General features: G+C 41.8%; 2 protein-coding genes across 3 annotated transcripts in view; one reads left to right on the forward strand and one right to left on the reverse strand.

Moving 5' to 3' along the window:
• rel (v-rel avian reticuloendotheliosis viral oncogene homolog) overlaps positions 1-22830 on the forward strand; it is a 61110-nt gene that overhangs the window by 12413 nt on the left and 25867 nt on the right. For both annotated transcript variants that reach the window (XM_070889621.1, XM_070889620.1), the window contains 2 exons: positions 784-932; positions 12700-12791. In XM_070889621.1, coding sequence (XP_070745722.1) covers positions 784-932; positions 12700-12791 — 241 coding nt within the window. The remainder of the gene's footprint in view (positions 1-783; positions 933-12699; positions 12792-22830) is intronic.
• Positions 1818-22830, reverse strand: part of pus10 (pseudouridine synthase 10) — a 143314-nt gene continuing 122301 nt past the window's right edge. The window contains exon 18 of the mRNA XM_070889624.1: positions 1818-2499. Coding sequence (XP_070745725.1) covers positions 2482-2499 — 18 coding nt within the window. The 3' untranslated portion in view covers positions 1818-2481. The remainder of the gene's footprint in view (positions 2500-22830) is intronic.

Consider the following 22830-nt stretch of genomic DNA (forward strand, 5'->3'; position numbering starts at 1 on the left):
TTTTCCCGTTGAGCTTAACCAGTGTGCAGTTGGTTTGAGGCACTATCTCTGCAGTCCGCTCAGTGCACTCTGAAATCTCTGTTTTTGAAGACCTGTTCTATTTCTTGGTGTTTTGAAGCTTGGTTGGAGTAATTCTCTTCAAGTTTAACTTTGAAAAAATATTTTTCATTCAAGTCTGAATTGAATTTGTAGGAGTTTAGCTGTTATGATTGCTGTTGCTGTATTAATCATTTGTACTGAAGGAACCATAATCAGCTGGGAGCTAGGACTATTCATACCTATTTAAATTACGTTCACAATGGGGGAACTCTCTTTATAGATAATTCTGCATGTAAATGCAGAGGCTTCTGATTTACTAAAATTGTGCAATTTATATGTTAATCCCTGCAACAAATCTATCAAAATTAACATTGAATGTCCGAAAACCACAAAGGTTTAATATACTGATAATTCAGCTGCCTGAACATTCATAGGAAGAAGAAATGCCATAGAAGTAGCCTAAAATCCATCCCCTGGAAGGGAGGGAGTGGATCATTATGTCAGCTGGGTTTATGTGATTGCCTTTGTACCATATTGGTACTGTTTGTATGAATGGGGCTATTTCCCAGCTAGAGACCATTTGAGTTATTCTATGCCTTTAGAATTGGCAAACCTGAGTAATGAAAATGCAAAATTTAAACAAAAGGATCTACACTTGCAAAATTCCTTTTCACAGCTTATCAAAGGTTGCCTTCCCTTTTATAACATTTTAGTTATGACCTGTATCATCTTTTATCCATGCAGGTCATTAATTATTTTGGAAGAGGGAGAGTTTTAGTTACTTTAGTAACAAAGAGTGAACCCTTCAAACCCCACCCACACGACTTGGTTGGGAAAGACTGTAAAGATGGATTCTATGAAGCTGATTTTGGCCCTGACCGTAGAATTCTGTGGTAAGTATTCAAGTATAAAGTGGAATTTTTTGTTTGGAGTTTGTCATTTTGTTTGACGAGTGAAATATACAGGGATGTTTGTTTTATTTTGTTTTATGGTTTAATAACTTTATTTTTTTTTTAATTCGAGAGTTAGGGGTCCAGTTTAGTCATCTCTGTGAATACAGTGATTATTCATTCTTGGTTTTGCATGGTAACATATTTTAGGTTGACAATAACAATAACTTGCATTTATATAGCAATGTAGTAAAATATCCCAAGGCGCATCACAGGTGTGTAATCAGACAAAACTTTGACACCGAGCCAAAGAAGGAGACATTGGGGCAGGTGACCAGAAGCTCAGTCAAAGAGGTAGGTTTTAAGGAGCATCTTAGGGGTGAAGATACGGAGAGGTTTAGAGAGGGAATTGTAGAGCTTGGGGCCTAAACGGCTGAAGGCCCAGCCGCCAATGATGCGGTGAAGGCAGTGGGGAGATGCACAAGAGGAACGCAGAGTTCTCGGAGTGTTGTAGGGCTGGAGGAGGTTATAGATAAGGAATGACGAGACCTTGGAGGGATTTGAACACAAGGATGAGAATTTTAAAATTGAGGCTTTGCTGAACCAGGTGAATGGGACTTGGTGCAAGTTAGGATACCAGCAGCAGAGTTTAGGATCAGCTTAAGTTTATGGAGGATGGAAAATGGGAGGCCGCCCAGGAGAGCATAGGAATAGTCAAGTCTTGAGTTAAGAAAGGCATGGATGAGGGACAAATGTTACTTGAACTATTTATTTGTTGATTTATCTATGTACTGTATCTGAGTGCTGTTTCTAGCTTCTGTATTTACAAACAGAATTCTTATAATAAATTTTTCAAATTATTCTTTAAGATATGATTATGGAGGAACATTGGCCTAAATGTCTGCTACATGCTTGATCTTAAACAGTAGTCACAGTCCTCAGAAATAACAGCGCAAAGATAGCATGGTAATAGGTGAAGAGTGTTAAGATTTAAAGTAGGAGACTTGAGATTGAGTTGACATCTGGACATCGTCTATCTAATCTGATGGGCTGTCTGTGATTATTTTGCTGTAACTCTCATGTTGTCCTCTGGCAACTTGATGAGGACCAACATTGATACTTATTATAAAGGCATTGAAAAGGAGAGTGAGAGGTACAATGGGTTAGCGCATTGTCCTTTCACATCTAGTTCCTGAATTTGTAGCCTGCTCAGACTAGTGGGATAGAGTTCTCTTTCTGGTTGTTGGAGTACTTTTTGGAATGAGTTTGAGCAGTCTCAACCTACTTCTTAGTAGATGTGCCCAATTTGGCACTCGTGTTAGCCGTGGCTCAGTAGCCGCACCCATACCTCTGAATCAGAAGATTGTAGGTTCAAGTTCCACTCCAGAGACTTGAGCACACAATGCTAGGCTGGCACTTCAATGCAGTGCTGAGGGAGTGTTGCATGGATGAGACATTAAACTGAAAGTCTGTCCTCTTAGGTGGATGTAAAAAATCCCACGGCGCCATTCAGCAAAGAGCAGGGGAGTCCTCCCGGTGTCCTGGCAAACATTTATCTCTCGGCCAGCACCTGAAACAGATTATTTGATCATTTATTGCATTGCTCTTTGTCGGAGTTTTTCTGTGCGCAAATTGGTTATGGCATTTCCCACATTATAACAATGACTATTCTTCAAAAGTACTTCTTTGGTTGTAAAATGCTTTGGGACATCATGAGGTTGTGAAAGGCACTATATAAATGCAAGTTTTAATTTCTTTAAATTGTTACTTTACCTCGGAGATGACATAAAAATGGCTAATGTAGGAGTTGGTGACATTTGTGGTGTTGCATGGAGTGCTCTTTTAAGGTGAAGTTAAAGTAGAGTTTTTTTTCCATTCCTTCTCTCCTGGAAAGTTTGAAACCTTGCTGGAATGTGATTCCATGGGTGTCTGGCACTGTTTGGTGTTTGCAAGCTATTTGACCAGAGGCCATCATACCTGAGCCACACCTATACTCCCGTTTCCAAATGGATTTGCCAGATAATAATTAGGAGTGGGAACTTTGGCTAATTTCAACTGGTCACTCTGTTCAGGCAGACATACTGAATCTATGAAGGCATTGTGAATTATTGTGTTTGCAGAATTGCCAATAAAAACTATACACAACAAAGTCAATGTGAAGAAATGCCTTATGAGTTAGCAGTCAAGAAGCGAGTATGGTATACAGTTCCAGACTACATTAATACATAAATAGTACATATGGAAGAATAATCTGTGGTTCCATTATACCCATTGTGTCTATTGTTTAAATGACCTGCGAAGAACATAATATTGTTTTAAAATCCAATCTCTAACTCCTTCCAGGCACTGACTGTTGCTGGGATAGGAATCCATGGGCATCAAGTACCTGGGGTAGGAATCCATGGGCACGCATCAAGTGCCTGGGATATGAATCCATGGGCACGCATCAAGTGCCTGGGGTAGGAATCCATGGGCACGCATCAAGTGCCTGGGGTAGGAATCCATGGGCATCAAGTGCCTGGGATATGAATCCATGGGCACGCATCAAGTGCCTGGGGTAGGAATCCATGGGCACGCATCAAGTGCCTGGGGTAGGAATCCATGGGCACGCATCAAGTGCCTGGGGTAGGAATCCATGGGCACGCATCAAGTGCCTGGGGTAGGAATCCATGGGCACGCATCAAGTGCCTGGGATAGGAATCCATGGGCACGCATCAAGTGCCTGGGATATGAATCCATGGGCATGCATCAAGTGCCTGGGGTAGGAATCCATGGGCACGCATCAAGTGCCTGGAGTAGGAATCCATGGACATCAAGTGCCTGGGGTAGGAATCTATGAACATCAAGTGCCTGGGGTAGGAATCTATGAACATCAAGTGCCTGGGGTAGGAATCCATGGGCATCAAGTGCCTGGGATATGAATCCATGGGCATCAAGTGCCTGGGGTAGGAATCCATGGGCACGCATCAAGTGCCTGGGGTAGGAATCCATGGGCACGCACCAAGTGCCTGGGGTAGGAATCCATGGGCACGCACCAAGTGCCTGGGGTAGGAATCCATGGGCATCAAGTGTCTGGGGTAGGAATCCATGGGCATCAAGTGCCTGGGGTAGGAATCCATGGGCACGCATCAAGTGCCTGGGGTAGGAATCCATGGGCATCAAGTGTCTGGGGTAGGAATCCATGGGCATCAAGTGCCTAGGTTATGAATACAGGGGGATCAAGTACCTGGGGTAGGAATCCATGAGCATCAAGTACCTTCCAGTATCTAGCCTGGTGGTAATTGTTCATTAACAGTGAATTTCATGGGATTTTGAACTGTGGAAACTATTCACAGCCAAGTCTCATTCTGTCTTTTTTCCCTCGCCCTGTGACAAAATAAACGACAACATCTTGCATTTATATGGCGTCCTTAATGTAGAAAATTGTTCCAAGGTACTTCGAAGAGGTGTAAGGAGACAAAAATGGAAGCCAAAACAAAGAAGGAAAGTTTGGTCAAAGAGGTATATTTTAAGGAGGGCCTGAAAGGACAAAAGGGATGTGGATAGGTGGAGTGGTTTCGGGAGATAATTCCAGAGTGTGGGGCCACCAATGGTAGGGCAAAGCGAAAGGAGATTAATATAAGGCCAGAGCAGAGGAATGGTGAGTTCAAGGGATTATGGGGTGGGGGTTTTTGTAAGAGTGGAGATGCTCTGAGTACAAGGAATAATCCCACTGAGCTGCAGAATGGAGGAAAGGCATTAGAGAAGGGTCAAAGAGGTCGAGAAAACCGAGGATGAAAGATGCACCATGGTTAGTCAAATGATCAGGAAAATTGGAAAATAAATCCATAGGGAAATCTCAAATCCAAAGATTTACTACATTTTTGTGTCATTGTGTTTGTATGAACTTTTAGGTTCAGTTGCTTACTCCATGCAACAAGAATAGTCAGGGTTAATGAGGGTTAATGGTTGTTGTATGGAAAGAGCTGCTGTCCTTGTCACCTTAATTTGTCAGTTTTTTTTTAACGCAGTAACTATTTGTACTAAGTCTCCCTTCTACACATGCGCAAAAGCGAGAGTTAGGACAAATATCACTGACTCCGGCCCCCCCCCCCACAGCGCAATTCCTACTAACCCTTTTCTGCACATGCATCCAACACCACTTTGCCTACGATCCATCCAGCAGCAGGCCTGAGCAACTGAATGCATCCACCGAGCCTCCCATAGCGCTGAGCCCAGAGCAGGCTGCGGGCTCCGAGCGGGGAGAGAAAGCGGAGGGGGGGAGGAGAGAGAGAGAGAGAGAGAGAGAGAGAGAGCGAGCTGGGGCGGAGGGGGGTGGGGGCAGAGAGAGAGAGCTTAGGGAGCCAGAAAGAGAGAGCTTAAGGGGGGGTGGAGGGGGGGGAGGGAGGACGTGAGAGAGCTTGGGGGAGGGGGAGGAGAGAGAGAGAGAGAGAGAGAGAGAGAAAGAGCTGGGGGTGGGGGGGGAGAGAGAGAGAGAGCGGTGGGGGGAGAGAGAGAGAGGGGGAGAGCGGTAGGGAGAGAGAGGGGGAACTGGGGGGAGGGAGTGAGAGAGCTGGGGGGGAGGGGAGAGAGGGAAAGAGCTGGGGGGGAAGGGAGGGAAAGAGCTGGGGTTGGAAGGAAGGGAAAAAGCTGAGGGGGGGGAAGCGAGGGAATGAGTTGGGGGGGGGGAAGAGGGGGAGGGAAAGAGCTGGGGGGGTGGGGAGAGAAGGAAAGAGCTGGGGGGGGGTACAGAGAGAGAGATTGAGAGCCGTGGGGGGGGGGGGGGCAGAGAGAGAGAGATTGAGAGCTGGGGGGGAGGAGGTGGGGGCAGAGAGAGAGAGAGAGAGCTGTGGTTGGGGGGGGGGGAGGAAAGAGAGTGGGAGAGAGAGAGAGAGACACGGGAGGGGGGGTGGAATCGGAGAGAAGAGAGGGAACAGGGAAGACGGACCATGTTCTTCCTTCCCCCTGGTGCGTGCAAGCTCGGTGTGCGTGTTACAAGGGACATCTTTGGGGTGATAAAATCCAGAAGTCACGACACTGTCAATATTCACTTCATACCCAATAAATATGTTAACAATCCGCGCACAATGCCCCATCTATGGTGAGGTATTAGGTCTTGCGCTTGGATAAAGATCTTAACTGGCGGAGGGATGGACTTACGTTGGGGTAATGGACTTGTGCTGCCTCCCACAGCCGATGTGCTGGGGTAAGGGTCTTCAGCTGGGGGAGGGATGCACTTACGCTGCAGTCAGGGACTTCGACTGTGGGAGGCAGCACATGTGCTGAGGTAAGGGTCGTCAGCTGGCAGAGGGATGCACTTGCACTGGTGTAAGGGACTTTGGCTGAAACTTGGTGGCTTTTGGGGAGATCGATCCTCTCTGACTTCTGAAGTCAAAATGGATCAAATTACAAATTGGAAATTCACTCACAACTTGGGCTGGGCGGTTCTAGTTACACACTCTAGAGGAACTTCAGGATGTGGCTTATCCTCCAAGGGGACCAATCAGCAATGGGTCTGGAGAGCCAATCAGAGAAACGGCTGCATTTCAGTTAGTACAAATAGACTCATCCGTTTTTTTATGTTCACTTCAGCATTAGTTTAACATCTCATCCAAATGATGGCACCTCCAATGCAGATGTCCCTCGGTGCAGTACTGAAATGTCAGTTTAGATTATGTTTAAATCCATAATGGAGCTTACACCTACAACCTTCTGAGTCAGAGGCAAGAGTGCTTTCAACATATTGGCGGTGGGGGGGGGGGGCGGAATTGGCATGTGTTCTTTCTGTTGTTTGTTGGGTGAAAAGGACCAGGAAGAACAGACAAAATATATTTTTTTTAAACTGCAGTGAAGTATGCAATGTATCTATAGGGCAGTCTAGCACCTGTCATTCCCTATATGGGGAGTTCCCAAGCTCAGCTGGGTGATCAGAGGAGGCAGCCAATGAAGGGAAGGGTGTTTCCCCATAGAGAGAAATAAATCAGCATGTTAGTCATCCTGGGCTGGGCTTGTGCTCCTCCAGTAGCTGGTTCCTGAACAGTATTGGCAAAGGCTGAGGAGAAGATAGCCTGCCTAGCCTCTGTGGTGGAACATTGTATATAGGTTCGAACCCAAAAGAAGGGGGACAGTGTAAGCACTATAAAAACAGTCATCTTTCACATTCTATCTGTATCCTTGTATATTGTTTGGTCAGGCATTTTTGATGACTTATTTTTACTGAAAGTTCTCCTTGATTTTTAATGGGAAGACAATTTCACTTGATGGTAGATAACTAGAAAGTCATTGCCTTGGTTACATAGCGATGGACCGCGATGGTCTTTTCTGGTCTGTCATCCGATGTTCCATTTAGATTTTGGAACAAGGCTGAGAGAAGGGGTGCCTATTTAAAAACTGTAGTGGTGCTGGCAGCCAGAAAAGTGTCTGCTGCAATCAGCTAAGAAGCTTGTTCTTTTGCTCATGTTCTTTCATAAACTTTTGAAATATTTTCAAAAGTGTAAATCTGAAAAAGGGCTAGCAATACCAATTTTCATTGCTGTTGGGATGAAGTGGAGTAATACAAATGTTTTTTTAAGAGTTTTGCAGAACCTTTTCCTTTGTGAAACTACAAAATCTATATACTCTGTGGGAAGAATGGGCTTCAACTGTCAAATTAACTTTTCTAGGTCCATGATTTATGTACTTGACCAGTCAGCTCTTTCATTTTACGTGCACTGTTGTGAAAAAAGCCTCATTGAATGAATCGTACAAATTTGTATTGAAAAATCCAACTCCCAAGCATACACATACAATTGAGATGATAAATTATCTTGCAATTGGCACTATTGCCAATATGTTGCCTTTGGTGTTTCAAATGAGGCATTTCATTTGTACAGATCCTAAATATGGTCAGTTTGAAACTAATTCTAATCTTGTGATACTTTACTTAATGAAAATTTACCTCTGTTCTGTGACTCCTTACTTTAACCGATCAATTGCGATATGAAATCATGTTGTAAACTTGTCCATCATGCTAGTAATATCTTCAAAAAGATTCTAGTAGGTTCATTAAATATGACCCCCTTTTTGGAATCAATACTGACTTGCTTTGACAAGTGTTTCTTTAAAATTGCTTTGAGTTTCCCTACCTCCATAGTTTCTAGATATCTCATGATCCCTTTTTAAACCAATGCTAGCCACTTTTTAAATCCTCAGGAGTTTCTCCTAAATACAGTACAGTTAATTAAATATCACTAACTCTAATTTATTTCCAAAAGTTCACTAGGCATGCATGATTTAAGATACATTATGGTATGATGTCATACTGCTCTCTACCAAAAAAAAGTTTTAAAAAAAAACTGAAAACATAAAAATCTCCAATTAGCAAAGGGTGAAATTGAAAAATATCTAGGTGTTTAACTTGGCAGTAATCAACAAAGCAATCCCTGTGGAGCAGCAATCAACAAAGCAAAAAAATCAGTAGATTGTATATCACGGGATGTTGTGCTTACACTGTCCAATGCTCTAGTCAGATTACATCTCGAGTTCGATGTCCAGTTTTGGTCAAGATGCAAGGGAGACATTCAAGCATGGGAGGTGGTGCATTGAAGAGCCACAAAACTAATGCATAGGTTGATTTACAAAGACTGTAAAACTCTATCTTTGAAAGAAGATGGCTAGAGGATACTTGGAGATATGTAAAGTAGTGAACCATATGCAAAAGGTAAATCTGAAACGAAGCTTCAAGTTACAATGTTATATTAGGGAAAAGGGACGAAGGTTCAAACTGGCGAAAGGCAATCTTAGGACTGATACCAGGAAATTCTAAATACAGTGGTCAACACGAGTGGACTTGTGGGTGGGCCGAGGGATAGGGGCAAAAACCTTGGCATTATTTGAATGCTGTGAAGAATATGTTTTCTGGGTAGATGAGTTAAGACAGGCTGAACGTCGTTATCCGTATTCCTCTGATGGTCTTGTGAATAGCAAGAGCAAATGGTGTCTTACTAAATTGGGTCATAGACTGGAATGATAACAGGTATTTCCAGGCTCTCGGATTCTTGTTGCACACAATCTATTTCACTGTTGAATCTCATTTGGGCAGCCATTTTTTGCAATGAAATTATAAATTATTCCTGTGAGTGAAACAAGCTTGGCCATCGGACAATGTGGCTAACTATCTTTCATTGTCCATGTGAATCTTTGTCTCAGTTCTTTATTTCCAGATAATTCTCTGGCTACTTATTTATTCCTTGATTCACCATTGCCTCTGTTGTCTCTGCCCATTGTTTATATTCTCCTTATCACCTACAAATATATTTTTTTAAAACATAAGCTAGGTTAAAATCTATTTTACAAAGCATGTACTTTCCTATTTCTACCCTCTACTATTCTTCTATCAACATCAGGGTGTGCTAGAAGTCGAGTACTTGACACCCTCAAAGCCTCCCTGATAAAGTGCAAAATCCCCACTGACACTTGGGAGTCCCTGGCCAAGGACCCCCCCCTAAGTGGTGGAAGTGCATCCAGGAGGGCGCTGAGCTCCTCGAGTCTCGTCGCCGAGAGCATGCAGAAATCAAGCGCAGGCGGCGGAAAGAGCATGCGGCAAACCAGTCCCACACACCCTCAACAACTATTTGTCCCACCTGTGACAGAGACTGGTTCTCGTATTGGACTGTACAGCCACTTAAGAACTCATGTTAAGAGTGGAAGCCAGTCTTCCTTGATCCTGAGGGACTGCCTATGATGATAACCTGTACTTGTATAAACCTTGGGATTGCTACTGTCTGTTCTCATCCCTTAGTTTTCCAGTGTATTTCCTGTTTGGATAATTTGTTTAAATCTAGTGTGTTTTGTTATTTGTTTTGTCAGTATCTGGGGGATGGAGACGGGGGCGGAAATAATATTTTGTGTGGGACCCTTCACCAGAACATTCTGAAGGATCTACTCTAAACATTAACCCATGAGATGCTGTACATTTCCAACATTTTCTGTTTTTATTTCCCTTGCCAGATGGTCTAGCTTCTCAAATTATTATGGTGTCTCTGTTATTGTTAGCGCTCTGGTAGGGACTGCCTATGATGATGATGATGACATTGACATCAAATTCCTGTGTACTATTTTAATTATGAGCTTAAATGAGCACACACAGAAATTTGACACAGTGCATTGAAAAATAGCACAAAGGCATTTCAACCCTCATGTCTATTGAATTAAACTTTTAAAATTCATACTACTACTTGACAGTTGGGCTTGTTTACAGTGTGACTATTGTGTGTTGTTTTGAAGAAACCGTAATGTGAATAATTGATATGCAGAGGAGGGGAAGTTTTTCTAACTGTAATCAATGCCATCTTATAAATTGCTTATGAAATGATTCAAAGCTTCACCTTGACATCATTTATCCAGTGTTGTTTTTTTTTGTGAAGTTTTAATTCCCATTTCATACCTCAAAATGTAGTTACAAAGGGAATATTTTAGTTTTCCTTTGTTGTAGAAATTAGGAATTTGTATTACAATGATATTGTCATTATTCTAATCCAGAATGCATTTGAAAGCTTAAATTTGCACTAATTTTTTCTCAAGCATTTTATTTTAAATAATGAGAAACTTTGTGCAGCTTTACAAAATTATGGTAAATATTAAATAATTTTAAAAAGTTAAATATTGTAGCAGCACCTGTATTTATGTAAACAGATTGACCTTGTATATCATAAAGTTGGGGTTGTCAGTTTTAAAATCCAAACTCTTAAGTGAAGAAAAGTATAATAGTATGCACATAAATCCATTTCTTTCAACTGTACTGTCATAAGTTAGTCAAACATTTATTCTTCATGGTACTTGATTCTAATTCATTTTAAGTATGTATTTTGTTCTGCACTGTTAGTATGTATAAAATGTTTAAAAATATCTCAAACATTTTAAGATGTTCCTGTCTTAAAAATCACAGGAATGTGAACACAGAACTGAGTACACAGAACTGAGTGGAGAGCTTTGTGACCATTACTGGGTTTATTTACTGCAGGAACATTAAATGAGAAAAAGATCCAACAATATTGCTTGATTCCATTTAGTTTAAATAGTAAATTTCTATGCAAAACGAAGAAGAGGGTAGTGAAAGGAAGGGTGGGGCCAATTGGGGACAAGGAGATCATCTTGTGGAAACAGAGGGCATGGTTGAGATACTAAATTAGTATTTTACATCTGTCTTCACTAGAGAAGAGGATGCTGCCAATATAGCAATAAAGAGGAGACAGTAACGATATTGGATAGGATAAAAATAGATAGAGGATTACTTAAAAGATTGGCGTCCTCAAAGTAGAAAAGTCACCCGATGGGATGCATCCTAGGTTACTGACAATAGTAAGGGTGGAAATTGCAGAGGCTCCAGCCACAATCTTCCAATCCTCCTTGGATATGGGGGCGGAGTCTTGACAGGGCGCATGGGCAGAAAGACAGAAAAAGTACAGTACAAATAGTCAATCCCAAAAAATTACAGGACTGGGGAAAGATCAGGGGAGTGAGATTAATTGTATAGCTCAACCAATGAGTCGGCACAGGCATGATGGCCCAAATGGCCTTCATAATTGTGATGTGGATTTTGTGTATGTATGTTTTTACTTTGGTCGATACAGTATTAATGGTGGTATTCTTCTATAACTTGATTTGAATAGGGAATTGCCACTGCGTGTGTTTTCTGTTTGCACTTTCTACAATCTTTTCCCATGTTAAGGTGTCTTTTGGTGAATTACAAATGCTGAAATCTATGAAAAATGCAGGCTGGTACAGACTTTGTGAAATTCAGTAAAGTTAATTGGATATTGGATGACTTGTTTGAAATGTTTAAAAAAAAACTTTCCATGATGAGCAATACTAATGCAACTTATAATATCAAAGGTACACTTAATATACCTATGTGTATTGAAAATGCTAACAGGAATGGTGAAAGCTAAACAGTTCAATTTGAAAACTAGAATATTCTCTTTATTTTAGTCTGAATAATGCTAATACCCCATCTCCTCCAAATGTTGTGCTTTGTAATGTGCATTTTAGGTGTAACAATGTAGTTGAGAAGTAGTTCAAAGGCATTTTATAATGAGGTAAAATGGTATCCGTCTGCTATTTATGTAGTTTGAGAGTTCATACTAAAGGGGTTTATGATTTGATTAGTAACTTATCAGTTGGTTAAACTGCTGTTTTATTGGTTAGTAACAAAAAGCAAGTCATAATATAGATGAATACAGTATTAGCACTATAGTACTAATTCCCTAAATCACAAGTTGAGTTATTCCAACCCAGCATTTTTGAAATAAGTACTTCCCAGTTGTCATCCATTATGCTGTGATGACATCATGGTTTTTCCATGTGGGAAATGTAGTGGGGAAGTCCCAAACAGTAAAGTACAGTATTATGCAAATTAGTCAAGAAATGGACTCCTGCACAATTTTCCACAGCTCGTACCTTCTGTTTGATATAGAAAAATATGTAGCATTTATATTTGAAGTAAAGGTTAGAGAAAAGTATGAAATTGAGTTTTGCCTATACAGAGCTGAGGCTGTTAAGTTAATAAGTAGTTAAGTTTATTTCCATTGAGAACTCATTTGTTTGCCACAGTGATCTTTCCTACTGTTCATGCTAACCATTCAGACAATATGTCAACAGAATGTTTGATTAGACTTTAGATTATTTTACACTTTCTTATAATTATCTTAATTTGTTTTTTCAAAAATATATTTTTTAATTGTCTCCTATATAGGAACAGTAAGTATATTATTCTTTTATAGTTATGTGTGTTAAACTGCTCCACATTTTCTAGTTTTCAGAACTTGGGCATTCAGTGTGTGAAGAGGAGAGAAGTAAAAGATGCCATTCTGCTTCGGATTCAGCGACGCCTCAACCCCTTTGCTGGTAAGGAATTCTCCTCTCCCCTGTCCTGCAGCCATGGTTAATTATTCATTTTATTTGTGATATAATTGGAAAAAATACTGGTGTGAACATTGCTTTCAAATAATTACTATAGCTTTAATCCCTTCCAGCTCTTAGAGTATTTCCCAGAACAAATGTACATTGCATGCAACTAATTGAAGTTGCTCAGTGGCCTATGATTGCTTCCCTAAGCTCCATTTGTATTTTCAAACTCCTTGAATTTTCAGTCAGTTTGAAGAATCCGCTCCTGGTTACAGGCGGTGCTGCCCCACTAAAGAACTTGATGAGAACATGTGCTGTTATGTCAGCCTGGCGCGATCTTAGCCTCAGGCAGAATGGGGGAGACAAGATGCAAGAGTTTTTCAAATCCTTTTCAAATCAATACCCAGAATAAAGAAAAACTCCTCAGTCTTTCCACAGATAAGTGGATATGACTGGTGAAAATTAGCAATGAATGCCAACTTGCAACGCAAGTCTGATCAGCTGCAAAGGGTTGTGCAATCCAGATTTAGATTGTTTTTAAATATCATGAAAATGTTTGGTTAAGTCACTCAACGGCACAGTTTGGAACCAAGTAAAATATGGGATAATTGTGACCCATCTTGTGATTTTTCAAATGGTTTCTTACAAAATCAGCTGCATTAAAATTGCGATTTTTTTTTTTTTTTTTTTTAAATTCTTGTGAAGAAGCCAAGACAAAATGATCCAATTGTTTTTCAAAATATTAAAAACATTTTCATCACTTTTTGCTCAATATAAGTATACAACCCTATCCCTCCACCAGCCCCCCCCCCCCCACATTTTTTTCCCCCCAAGTTGTTTTCACCCCTTTTCTTTAGGCTGTACACCAAATATAGGTAAGTGTGTGAAGTGCTCCCAGTCCTCAGTCACCACCACTCTGTACCAGTAACAGGTGAGAAAAATCAGCCTACGGATGACTTTTTCTTGCTCTCTTTTTTGTTCCTTTTGCAGGGCTACGGGGAAAGGGTGGGGGAGTGGGACTAGCTGAGGTGCCCTTGGAAAGAGGTGGCATGGGCTCGACAGGCCGAATGGCCGCCTTTGATATTGTAACCATTCTATGATTCCTGCACTTGTCTCTGCTTCCTTCAGCAACCTTCTGAGTTCAGAAACTCTCAGCTGTGTGGGAGTGTGCTTGGTACTAGCCCAAAATATCACACTTGTTTAAGCTTGGCTAATTTGATCAACTGTGGCCCACTGACATAGTGCCACCCATAACTCTAGCTCGGTCAGCTACAGGTTACTTATCTTCTCAGCTGGTTTAGACCTGAACTAAGAGGTGAAACAAAGCTACATTTAGTGGATGTTTTCGTTCACTTTTCTTATAATCAGAATGTTATGCTATTCAAGAAATAAGAACATAAACTATGAATACAATTGGAAAGCCATGATGTTCACTATGGTCTGAGATGGAGACAGCTTGAACATAACATAAGAATTAGGATCAGGAGTAGGCCATCTAGCCCCTCAAGCCTGCTCCGCCATTCAACAAGATCATGGCTGATCTGGTCGTGGACTCGGCTTCACTTACCCGCCCGCTCCCCGTAACCCTTAATTCCCTTATTGGTTAAAAATCTATCTATCTGTGATTTGAATACATTCAATGAGCTAGCCTCAACTGCTTCCTTGGGCAAAGAATTCCACAGATTCACAACCCTCTGGGAGAAGAAATTCCTTCTCAACTCGGTTTTAAATTGGCTCCCCCGTATTTTGAGGCTGTGCCCCCTAGTTCTAGTCTCCCTGACCAGTGGTAACAACCTCTCTGCCTCTATCTTGTCTATCCCTTTCATTATTTTAAATGTTTCTATAAGATCACCCCTCATCATTCTGAACTCCGAGTAAAGACCCAGTCTACTCAATCTAGCACCATAAGGTAACCCCCTCATCTCCGGAATCAGCCTAGTGAATCGTCTCTGTACCCCCTCCAAAGCTAGTATATCCTTCCTTAAGTAAGGTGACCAAAACTGCACGCAGTACTCCAGGTGCGGCCTCACCAATACCCTATACAGTTGCAGCAGGATCTCCCTGCTTTTGTACTCCATCCCTCTCGCAATGAAGGCCAACATTCCATTCGCCTTCCTGATTACCTGCTGCACCTGCAAACTAACTTTTTGGGATTCATGCACAAGGACCCCCAGGTGCCTCTGCACCGCAGCATGTTGTAATTTCTCCCCATTCAAATAATATTCCCTTTTACTGTTTTTTTTTTTCCCCAAGGTGGATGACCTCACACTTTCCGACATTGTATTCCATCTGCCAAACCTTAGCCCATTTGCCTAACCTATCTAAATCTCTTTGCAGCCTCTCTGTGTCCTCCACACAACCCGCTTTCCCACTAATCTTTGTGCCATCTGCAAATTTTGTTACACTACACTCTCCCCTCTTCCAGGTCATCTATGTATATTGTAAACAGTTGTGGTCCCAGCACCGATCCTTGTGGCACACCACTAACCACAGATTTCCAACCCGAAAAGGACCTATTTATCCCGACTCTCTGCTTTCTGTTAGCCAGCCAATTCTCTATCCATGCTAATACATTTCCTCTGACTCCGCGTACCTTTATCTTCTGCAGTAACCTTTTGTGTGGCACCTTATCGAATGCCTTTTGGAAATTTAAATACCGTATATACTCGCGTATCCTACGATCGCACATATCATGCGACCCCTAAATTTTCGTCCCCAAAACATGATTTTATCATATATCTCATGTATCATGCGAGTCACTTTTTTGAGATACCAGATGCCACTAGGCTAGGCTTTCAAACAAGTTTAACAAGTACCCAACACGTAACAAGAATCATGAAACATCAAGTGGATTCTGTTGTGAAAGCTGTTCGCGAATCGAACACCGATATAGCAATCATTCCAGCTGGCTTGACTAGCGTCGTTCAGCCACTTGACGTATCCATTAATAAGCCATTTAAAGACAATATAAGAAAGAAATGGAATGACTGGATGATGGAAGGAGAGAAATCATTTACGAATATGAAGGCTCCGGATTTGCCTCTACTGTGTTTGCGGGTAAAAGAAGCATGGGCTGAGATAGATGGAGATTTGATTGTTAAAGCCTCTAATAATGCAGCAAACTTCAGAGGGAGTTGTAGGTGGCGATCTCTAGACCACAGCAAAGATACAGTACAAGTGACAATAGAGGCTGCAATCCAGCCCAGGAGATACCTGCCGAGATTCAGCGTGGATACGGTCTGCTTAACAGCCTAACAGCCTAATCTTGGCCAGCACTTCACACCCGCAAATTTTGTATCTCGCGTATCATGCTACCCCCCAAATTTAGGTTACAATTTAGGTCTTCAAAAGTCGCATGATACGCGAGTATATACGGTACACCATATCCATCATGCTCGTTATATCCTCAAAGAATTCCAGTAAATTAGTTAAACATGATTTCCCCTTCATGAATCCATGTTGCATCTGCTTGATTGCACTATTCCTATCTAGATGTCCCGCTATTTCTTCCTTAATGATAGCTTCAAGCATTTTCCCCACTACAGATGTTAAACTAACCGGCCTATAGTTACCTGCCTTTTGTCTGCCCCCTTTTTTAAACAGAGGCGTTATATTAGCTGCTTTCCAATCCGCTGGTACCTCCCCAGAGTCCAGAGAATTTTGGTAGATTATAACGAATGCATCTACTATAACTTCCGCCATCTCTTTTAATACCCTGGGATGCATTTCATCAGGACCAGGGGACTTGTCTTCCTTGAGTCCCATTAGCCTGTCCAGCACTACCCCCCCTACTGATAGTGATTGTCCCAAGGTCCTCCCTTCCCACATTCCTGTGACAAGCAATTTTTGGCATGGTTTCTGTGTCTTCCACTGTGAAGACCGAAGCAAAATAATTGTTTAAGGTCTCAGCCATTTCCACATTTCCCATTATTAAATCCCCCTTCTCATCGTCTAAGGGACCAACATTTACTTTAGTCACTCTTTTCCGTTTTATATATCTGTAAAAGCTTTTACTATCTTTTTTATGTTTTGCACAAGTTTACTTTCGTAATCTATCTTTCCTTTCTTTATTGCTTTCTTAGTCATTCTTTGCTGTCGTTTAAAATTTTCCCAATCTTCTAGTTTCCCACTAACCTTGGCCACCTTATACACATTCGTTTTTAATTTGATACTCTCTTTATTTCCTTGGTTATCCACGGCTGGTTATCCCTTCTCTTATCGCCCTTTTTCGAGCCAACCCCGCAAAATCAAATTGGTGGCGGTTTGTTCAGCCTTAAACTGAGGGATTGTGGTCAAGTACTCGGGTGTTTCCTAGTCTTGTTGGTCCCCCTCTTCTGGCTTCTGAAATGGTGGACCTGAGAAACCAGTAAAAATATTATTGCAATGTTTTACACTTTTTTAATAGAAAGAAAAAAATAGCTTTCTCAGTGACGTCATTTTTCAATAGCCACATTTTGCCCCATCACTATCTGAAAAGCAGATACATAAGAATTCTTGCTGGTCTGTAATTTTGCACCTTGTTTTAGCCATTTAAAGAATTTTCTTAACATTTGATGGAAATTTCATTTAGTTACTTATGATGTTTATATTTAAAATCTGACTACAGTGAAGGGGTAAGTGCATGTAAATATGAAAATTCTGGTTACAAAGATAAAGTATTGAAGTGCGCACCATCTTTAAAAATTGTATTTTAATCTCGATGTTGCTTTTGTAATTATGCATGCCATCATTTAATGGTTGAATCAGATATGAAGTATCCTGGGACTTCAGCTTGAGAGAGTATTTTGCCAGAGCACCAGCATGAATGCATCTGTGGTTCTATTAGAAAGTTACTGAATGGTTTTAAAATACTCAGTTTTATATATGTAGTATTAAAATGTAACATCTGCCTGAACTACCTGTCAACTTTTTCTATTAGAAATTCCTATATTCATGTTTATAATGGGAACTGTCTATGTAAACTTATCCTACTGTAATTACATTCCTGTCAATGGAGGTGCTGCAGCAGCTCAGGGTGTAATGGCAGCACAACCCATTTACAGAGGCAGTTTCTATCATAAATGTGGATACAGGAATTTAAAAAAAAAAAGACTTGGATTTATATAGCACCTTTCACGATTACCGGACATCTCAAAGCCTATGAAGTACTTTTGGAGTGTAGTCACTGTTGTGATGTAGGAAACGCAGCAGCCAATTTGCACACAAGCAAGCTCCCACAAACAGCAATGTGATAATGACCAGGTAATCTGTTTTTGTTATGTTGATTGAGGGATAAATATTGGCCAGGACACCGGGGATAACTATCTTCTTCAAAATAGTGCCATGGAATCTTTTATGCTCACTTAAGAGAGCAGACGGGACCTCGGGACATCCGAAAGACAGCACCTCCGACAGTGCAGCGCTCCCTCAGTATTGCACTGGAATGTCGGCCTAGATTTTGCGTGCTTAAGTCCCTGGAATGGGATTTGAACCCACAACCTTCTGACTGCGAGAGTGTTACCCACTGAGCTACAGCTGACACTGGAAATATCAGAATGATAGAAGGTTTTTGAAATGGGGACTGATTTGAGTATGTGTGTCCTGATCCAAATGCCACCTGCCCCCATACCTTATAACCCTACTTTACCGGACTCTCCTGAGTAAATGCTCATCTTTATCACATGGACCGTAATCTGGCGGAACGGATCTCCCGCTCAATTTCCATTCCATCGATGTCAATATATAATGTTCTATCATCATCATCATGGGCAGTCCCTCGGAATCGAGGAAGACTTGCTTCTACTCTCAAAGTGAGTTCTTAAGTGACTGAACAGTCCAATACGGGAATTACAGTCTTTGTCTGTCCCAGCTGTGACAGTCGTTGAGGGTAAGGGAGGGTGGGACAGGTTTGCCGCTCGCTCCTTCCGCTGCCTGTGCTTGTTTTCTGCATGCTCTTGGCGATGAGACTCGAGGTGCTCAGCGCCCTCCCGGATGCTCTTCCTCCACTTAGGGCAGCCTTTGGCCAGGGATCCACAGATGTCAGTGGGGATGTTGTTTTTTGTCAAGGAAGCTTTGAGGGTGTCCTTGAAACGTTTCCTCTGCCCACCTGGGGCTCGCTTGCCATGTAGAAGTTCCGAGTAGAGCACTTGCTTTGGGAGCCTTGGGTCAGGCATGTGAACAATGTGGCCCGTCCAACGGAGCTGGTCGAGTGTGGTCAGTGCTTCGATGCTGGGCGGGCAATTCACTCTGCCAGATTACTATCCATCCAATGAGAATGAAAATTTACAGGAGCTCAACTAATACGTGTGTGTGAATTTGAAAACAGAAAACTTAAAAAAAAACAAAAGCACCATTTACACTATTGATCACTTGCTCATTCAGTGGTATAACTGAGGAACATATCTCTTCATATAACTATTTTAAGTCATCCAGTGATGTGAAGAAAGAGCCGTTTCCTTACCACACCACGTGTAATTATTATAAATATTGTATTATTTATTGCAAAGTATAATGTTCGAAAATTCTACTTTATTCCAAACTCTATATTTGAAAACAGGGTGTAGTCATCAGAGCAGCAAAATAAACAGTGTAGAATAAAAAGAGGAACAGCAGCAGTTCCTGAATTTGAAACACAACTGTGAGGTGTGTGTGCACGGAGGGTTTTGGAACATGAACCTTTTAGTAGTAATTGTGCAGTAAGCACATATCAGGAAGCTGGTGTCTGAAACTGTGGTGTCTAAAAGGGAACTGAATACAGGAAATGGGCCGCAGGTCTGAAACGTATTTTCTGTTTATAGTAAACTAAATGTGAACCACTACTATGGTCTAAAGGAAATCTGTTTCATTTTAACATTGGTTATGTTGTCAAGTTAAGCTCTGTAATTCTGTGTTATATATTTATATTCATTTAATTAAAATGTTGATTGCAACCAATTTGAAAAGGCTTAAAGGATGTGTCACTTAAAATAGTACAAGAGGAAACGTAGTTTCTATCTGGCTTCCTTTTAAAATGCCACAGAATATAAATAAAAACCACTCTAGTGGAAGTTTCTAAGTTTAAAAAAAAAAAGTTTTAAAAATTGATGTACAATAAATTTTCCATCTGGTATACAGCTTTGCAGAAGAGTTGACGGCAACATTTCACTGCTCAGTAGCTTCCAAAAGGCCCTTTAATTTATAATTTTGCAACTGCCCTCATTAATGCTGTTTTAATTTTACACTTATTTTTCATTTTTATACAGTAAAATGCAAAAAAAAAGTAACTGCATAATGGCACATATTTCCAGAAAGCAAGCTATTTTAAATAAAAGACAATTACTGTATAAAATAAATCTACATGTCTCTTGCCCATTCTAGATAAAGTATAACAGAATACATTCTTGGGCTACAACCCATCCCAAACATCTTTTAAGGAACATCATGTTGATTCTAAATGAGACTAATATTGTCTTTCTTTCATCTATTCTTCTTTCCACTTGAGGTAAAAGTCTGAAAATGGGATCCAGAATCTTGTTACTTGCTGTACATTGCACATAGTTTCCCCTGCCTGTTTTGCTGTATATCCTCATAGAAAACTCAGTAAATTCCACTTGAAGATTAGTATTATCAGATAGCTGAAGGTACATGCCCTAATCACTTCTCACTATCCAAAGTCTACACCTCCTTCGTTTGGAATCCCTAGGCACAAAAACCTAGCCCAAACTTTATGGAATCCTTGAATCTCAGTTTTCCAAAATGAGTGCATCTTTGGGTCATAGCAGCTGACTTTGCCCATATTCCATCCTGCAGAACCGACTGACTGTTGGGCTAAATCCATTGGATTTGTGCTGGTGACCTATAAACATGCTGTAAAATCTCATACTGCATCTTTGAGCACGTTGTTTGTGGGGATACACAAGTGTAAAGCAAAAGCAGTGATGTATCCCTGTATGATATACAGAACATCAGAAAATGGAAAGCAAGAAAATATTTGATAAATGGCCTGAAAATGCTCCTAACCATCTTCAGGCACAGCTCTCGAAATACACTTTGACATATGTTGGAGCCCAGTGACCCTGGACGCCCACTTTCAATGAGTGCGAACGTGAATTGGTATTAGGTGGGTGGGAACACTGGAAAGTTGCATTCAAATGAAGCACTCACCTATTTCAGGCAGAAGCTTCCTTCACCTGTGTAATCTAATTTTTGTGCAGACAATTGGTTAGATTTTCCAATCAGTAACACAATTTTCGAATGTAAAGTGGTTATTACCAATAGTAGCCCTGAGATTGTGGCGTCTGCGATGGCGTCATATTCCCTTTGAAAGGCCCCGCAAGTTCCAGATTTCCACATGCGCATGACAGATAAAGGTACGCCTTGACAGTTCATGCGAACCGCCTGAATACTGAGTAATGCTGGTGCAGAGTTGGGCGATTTGCCCAACAACTGCCTATCAATTGCTGATGCAACTCTTACTGGTAAAAGCAGGCATAGGGCCTGCTTGCATCAGCAGAAGAGTATATATAAGGCATAAATAAAACATTTAAAAATCCAAAATTATGCACATATATTTTAATTGAGTTTATGCTAATATTGTGCCAGATTACAGTCATAGGGCTCAATTTTCCCCAATTATCTGCGCCCTTTTTTTTTTGGAGTAAATTCAAATCTCCAAATTTCCCCAAAGTTTCTGCGCTAGGGTAATTCATTTGGGTAGGATTTTTTTAGGCTACGATTTGTTTTACCTGATTGGGGGCGTAACCTGCCACCCGTGCCAATTCTGGCTATTTTAGCAAGTTTGGCCAGCTCCAATTTACTCCAATTTTTCTTAGGACGGCGTATGTGACCACTCTGGAAAAACCTTCTGGGCAGTTAACAAAATCAGCGCAGATAAGAGAATCAGCGCAGCAGATGCAGTTCCACGGCTCGGGCGGCAGCGGCAGCAGCAGCAGCAAGGCACTCACCACCTGGGAGGGGAGGGAAGCCTTTCGGCCAGGGCTAGCGGCGGCAACCGGCACCGGGAGGCCTTTCGGCCAGGGCTAGCAGCGGCAACTGGCACCGGGAGGAGGGAGGCCTTTTAGCCAGGGCTAGCAGCAGCAACCGGCACCAGGAGGAAGGAGGTCTTTTGCCAGGGTTAGCAGCAGCAACTAGCACCAGGAGGAGGGAAGCCTTTTGGCCAGGGTTAGGAGCGGCACCAGCTCCAGGAGGGGGGAGGCCTTTCGGCTAGGGCTAGCGGTGGCAACTGGCACCAGGAGGAGGGGGGAGGGAGGCCTTTCGGCCAGGGCTAGCGGTGGCAACCGGCACCGGGAGGGATAGACTTTTGGCATAAACTCTTTAATAATTTAATGCTGGTAAGCTGCTGCAATATGCAAGCTGCTTGTGCAGGTTGCTGTGAGCTGGCCAGAATGTGTTGTATGTTTCACTTTCCAGCCTCAGCCCCCAGTGTGTCCCTCGTTACCCTGGCAACCCAATCTATTTGACGCAGATCTTAGACTCCACCCCCAAAGCTAAAAGACAGGCTACGCGGCGCCAAAATCAACAATTCAAACGGGGAAAGTTGGATGATTTTTCTTTGGCGTATTTGGGCCAAAGAAAAACAGGCGTAACTCTTCAAGTACGCCAAAAAATGGCATTGGGGAAAATTAAGCCCTTAATGTTTTTTTTTATTATGTTTTTATCCCTTTTCTAGCCACTGATTCCATCTCTCTCCCCAACTCATGTCTGAGGCTGAACCAGACTGTTCGCAACCTTGGTATCATATTTGATCCTGAAATGAGCTTTCGACCACATATCCGCAGCATAACTAAGACCGCTTATTTTCACCTCTACCATTGCCTGTCTCCGCCCTTGCCTCAGCTCATCCACTGCTGAAGCTCTCATCCTTGCCTTTGTTACCTCTAGACTTGACTATTCCAACGCACTCCTGGCTGGCCTCCCACATTCTACCCTACGTAAACTAGAGGTGATCCAAAACTCGGCTGCCCATGTCCTAACTCGCACCAAGTCCCGCTCGCCCATCACCCCTGTGCTCGCTGGCCTACATTGGCTTCCGGTTAAGCAATGCCTTGATTTCAAAATTTTC

Source organism: Pristiophorus japonicus, chromosome 9, assembly GCF_044704955.1.
Source record: "Pristiophorus japonicus isolate sPriJap1 chromosome 9, sPriJap1.hap1, whole genome shotgun sequence".
In the NCBI taxonomy this organism is placed as follows: domain Eukaryota; kingdom Metazoa; phylum Chordata; class Chondrichthyes; family Pristiophoridae; genus Pristiophorus; species Pristiophorus japonicus.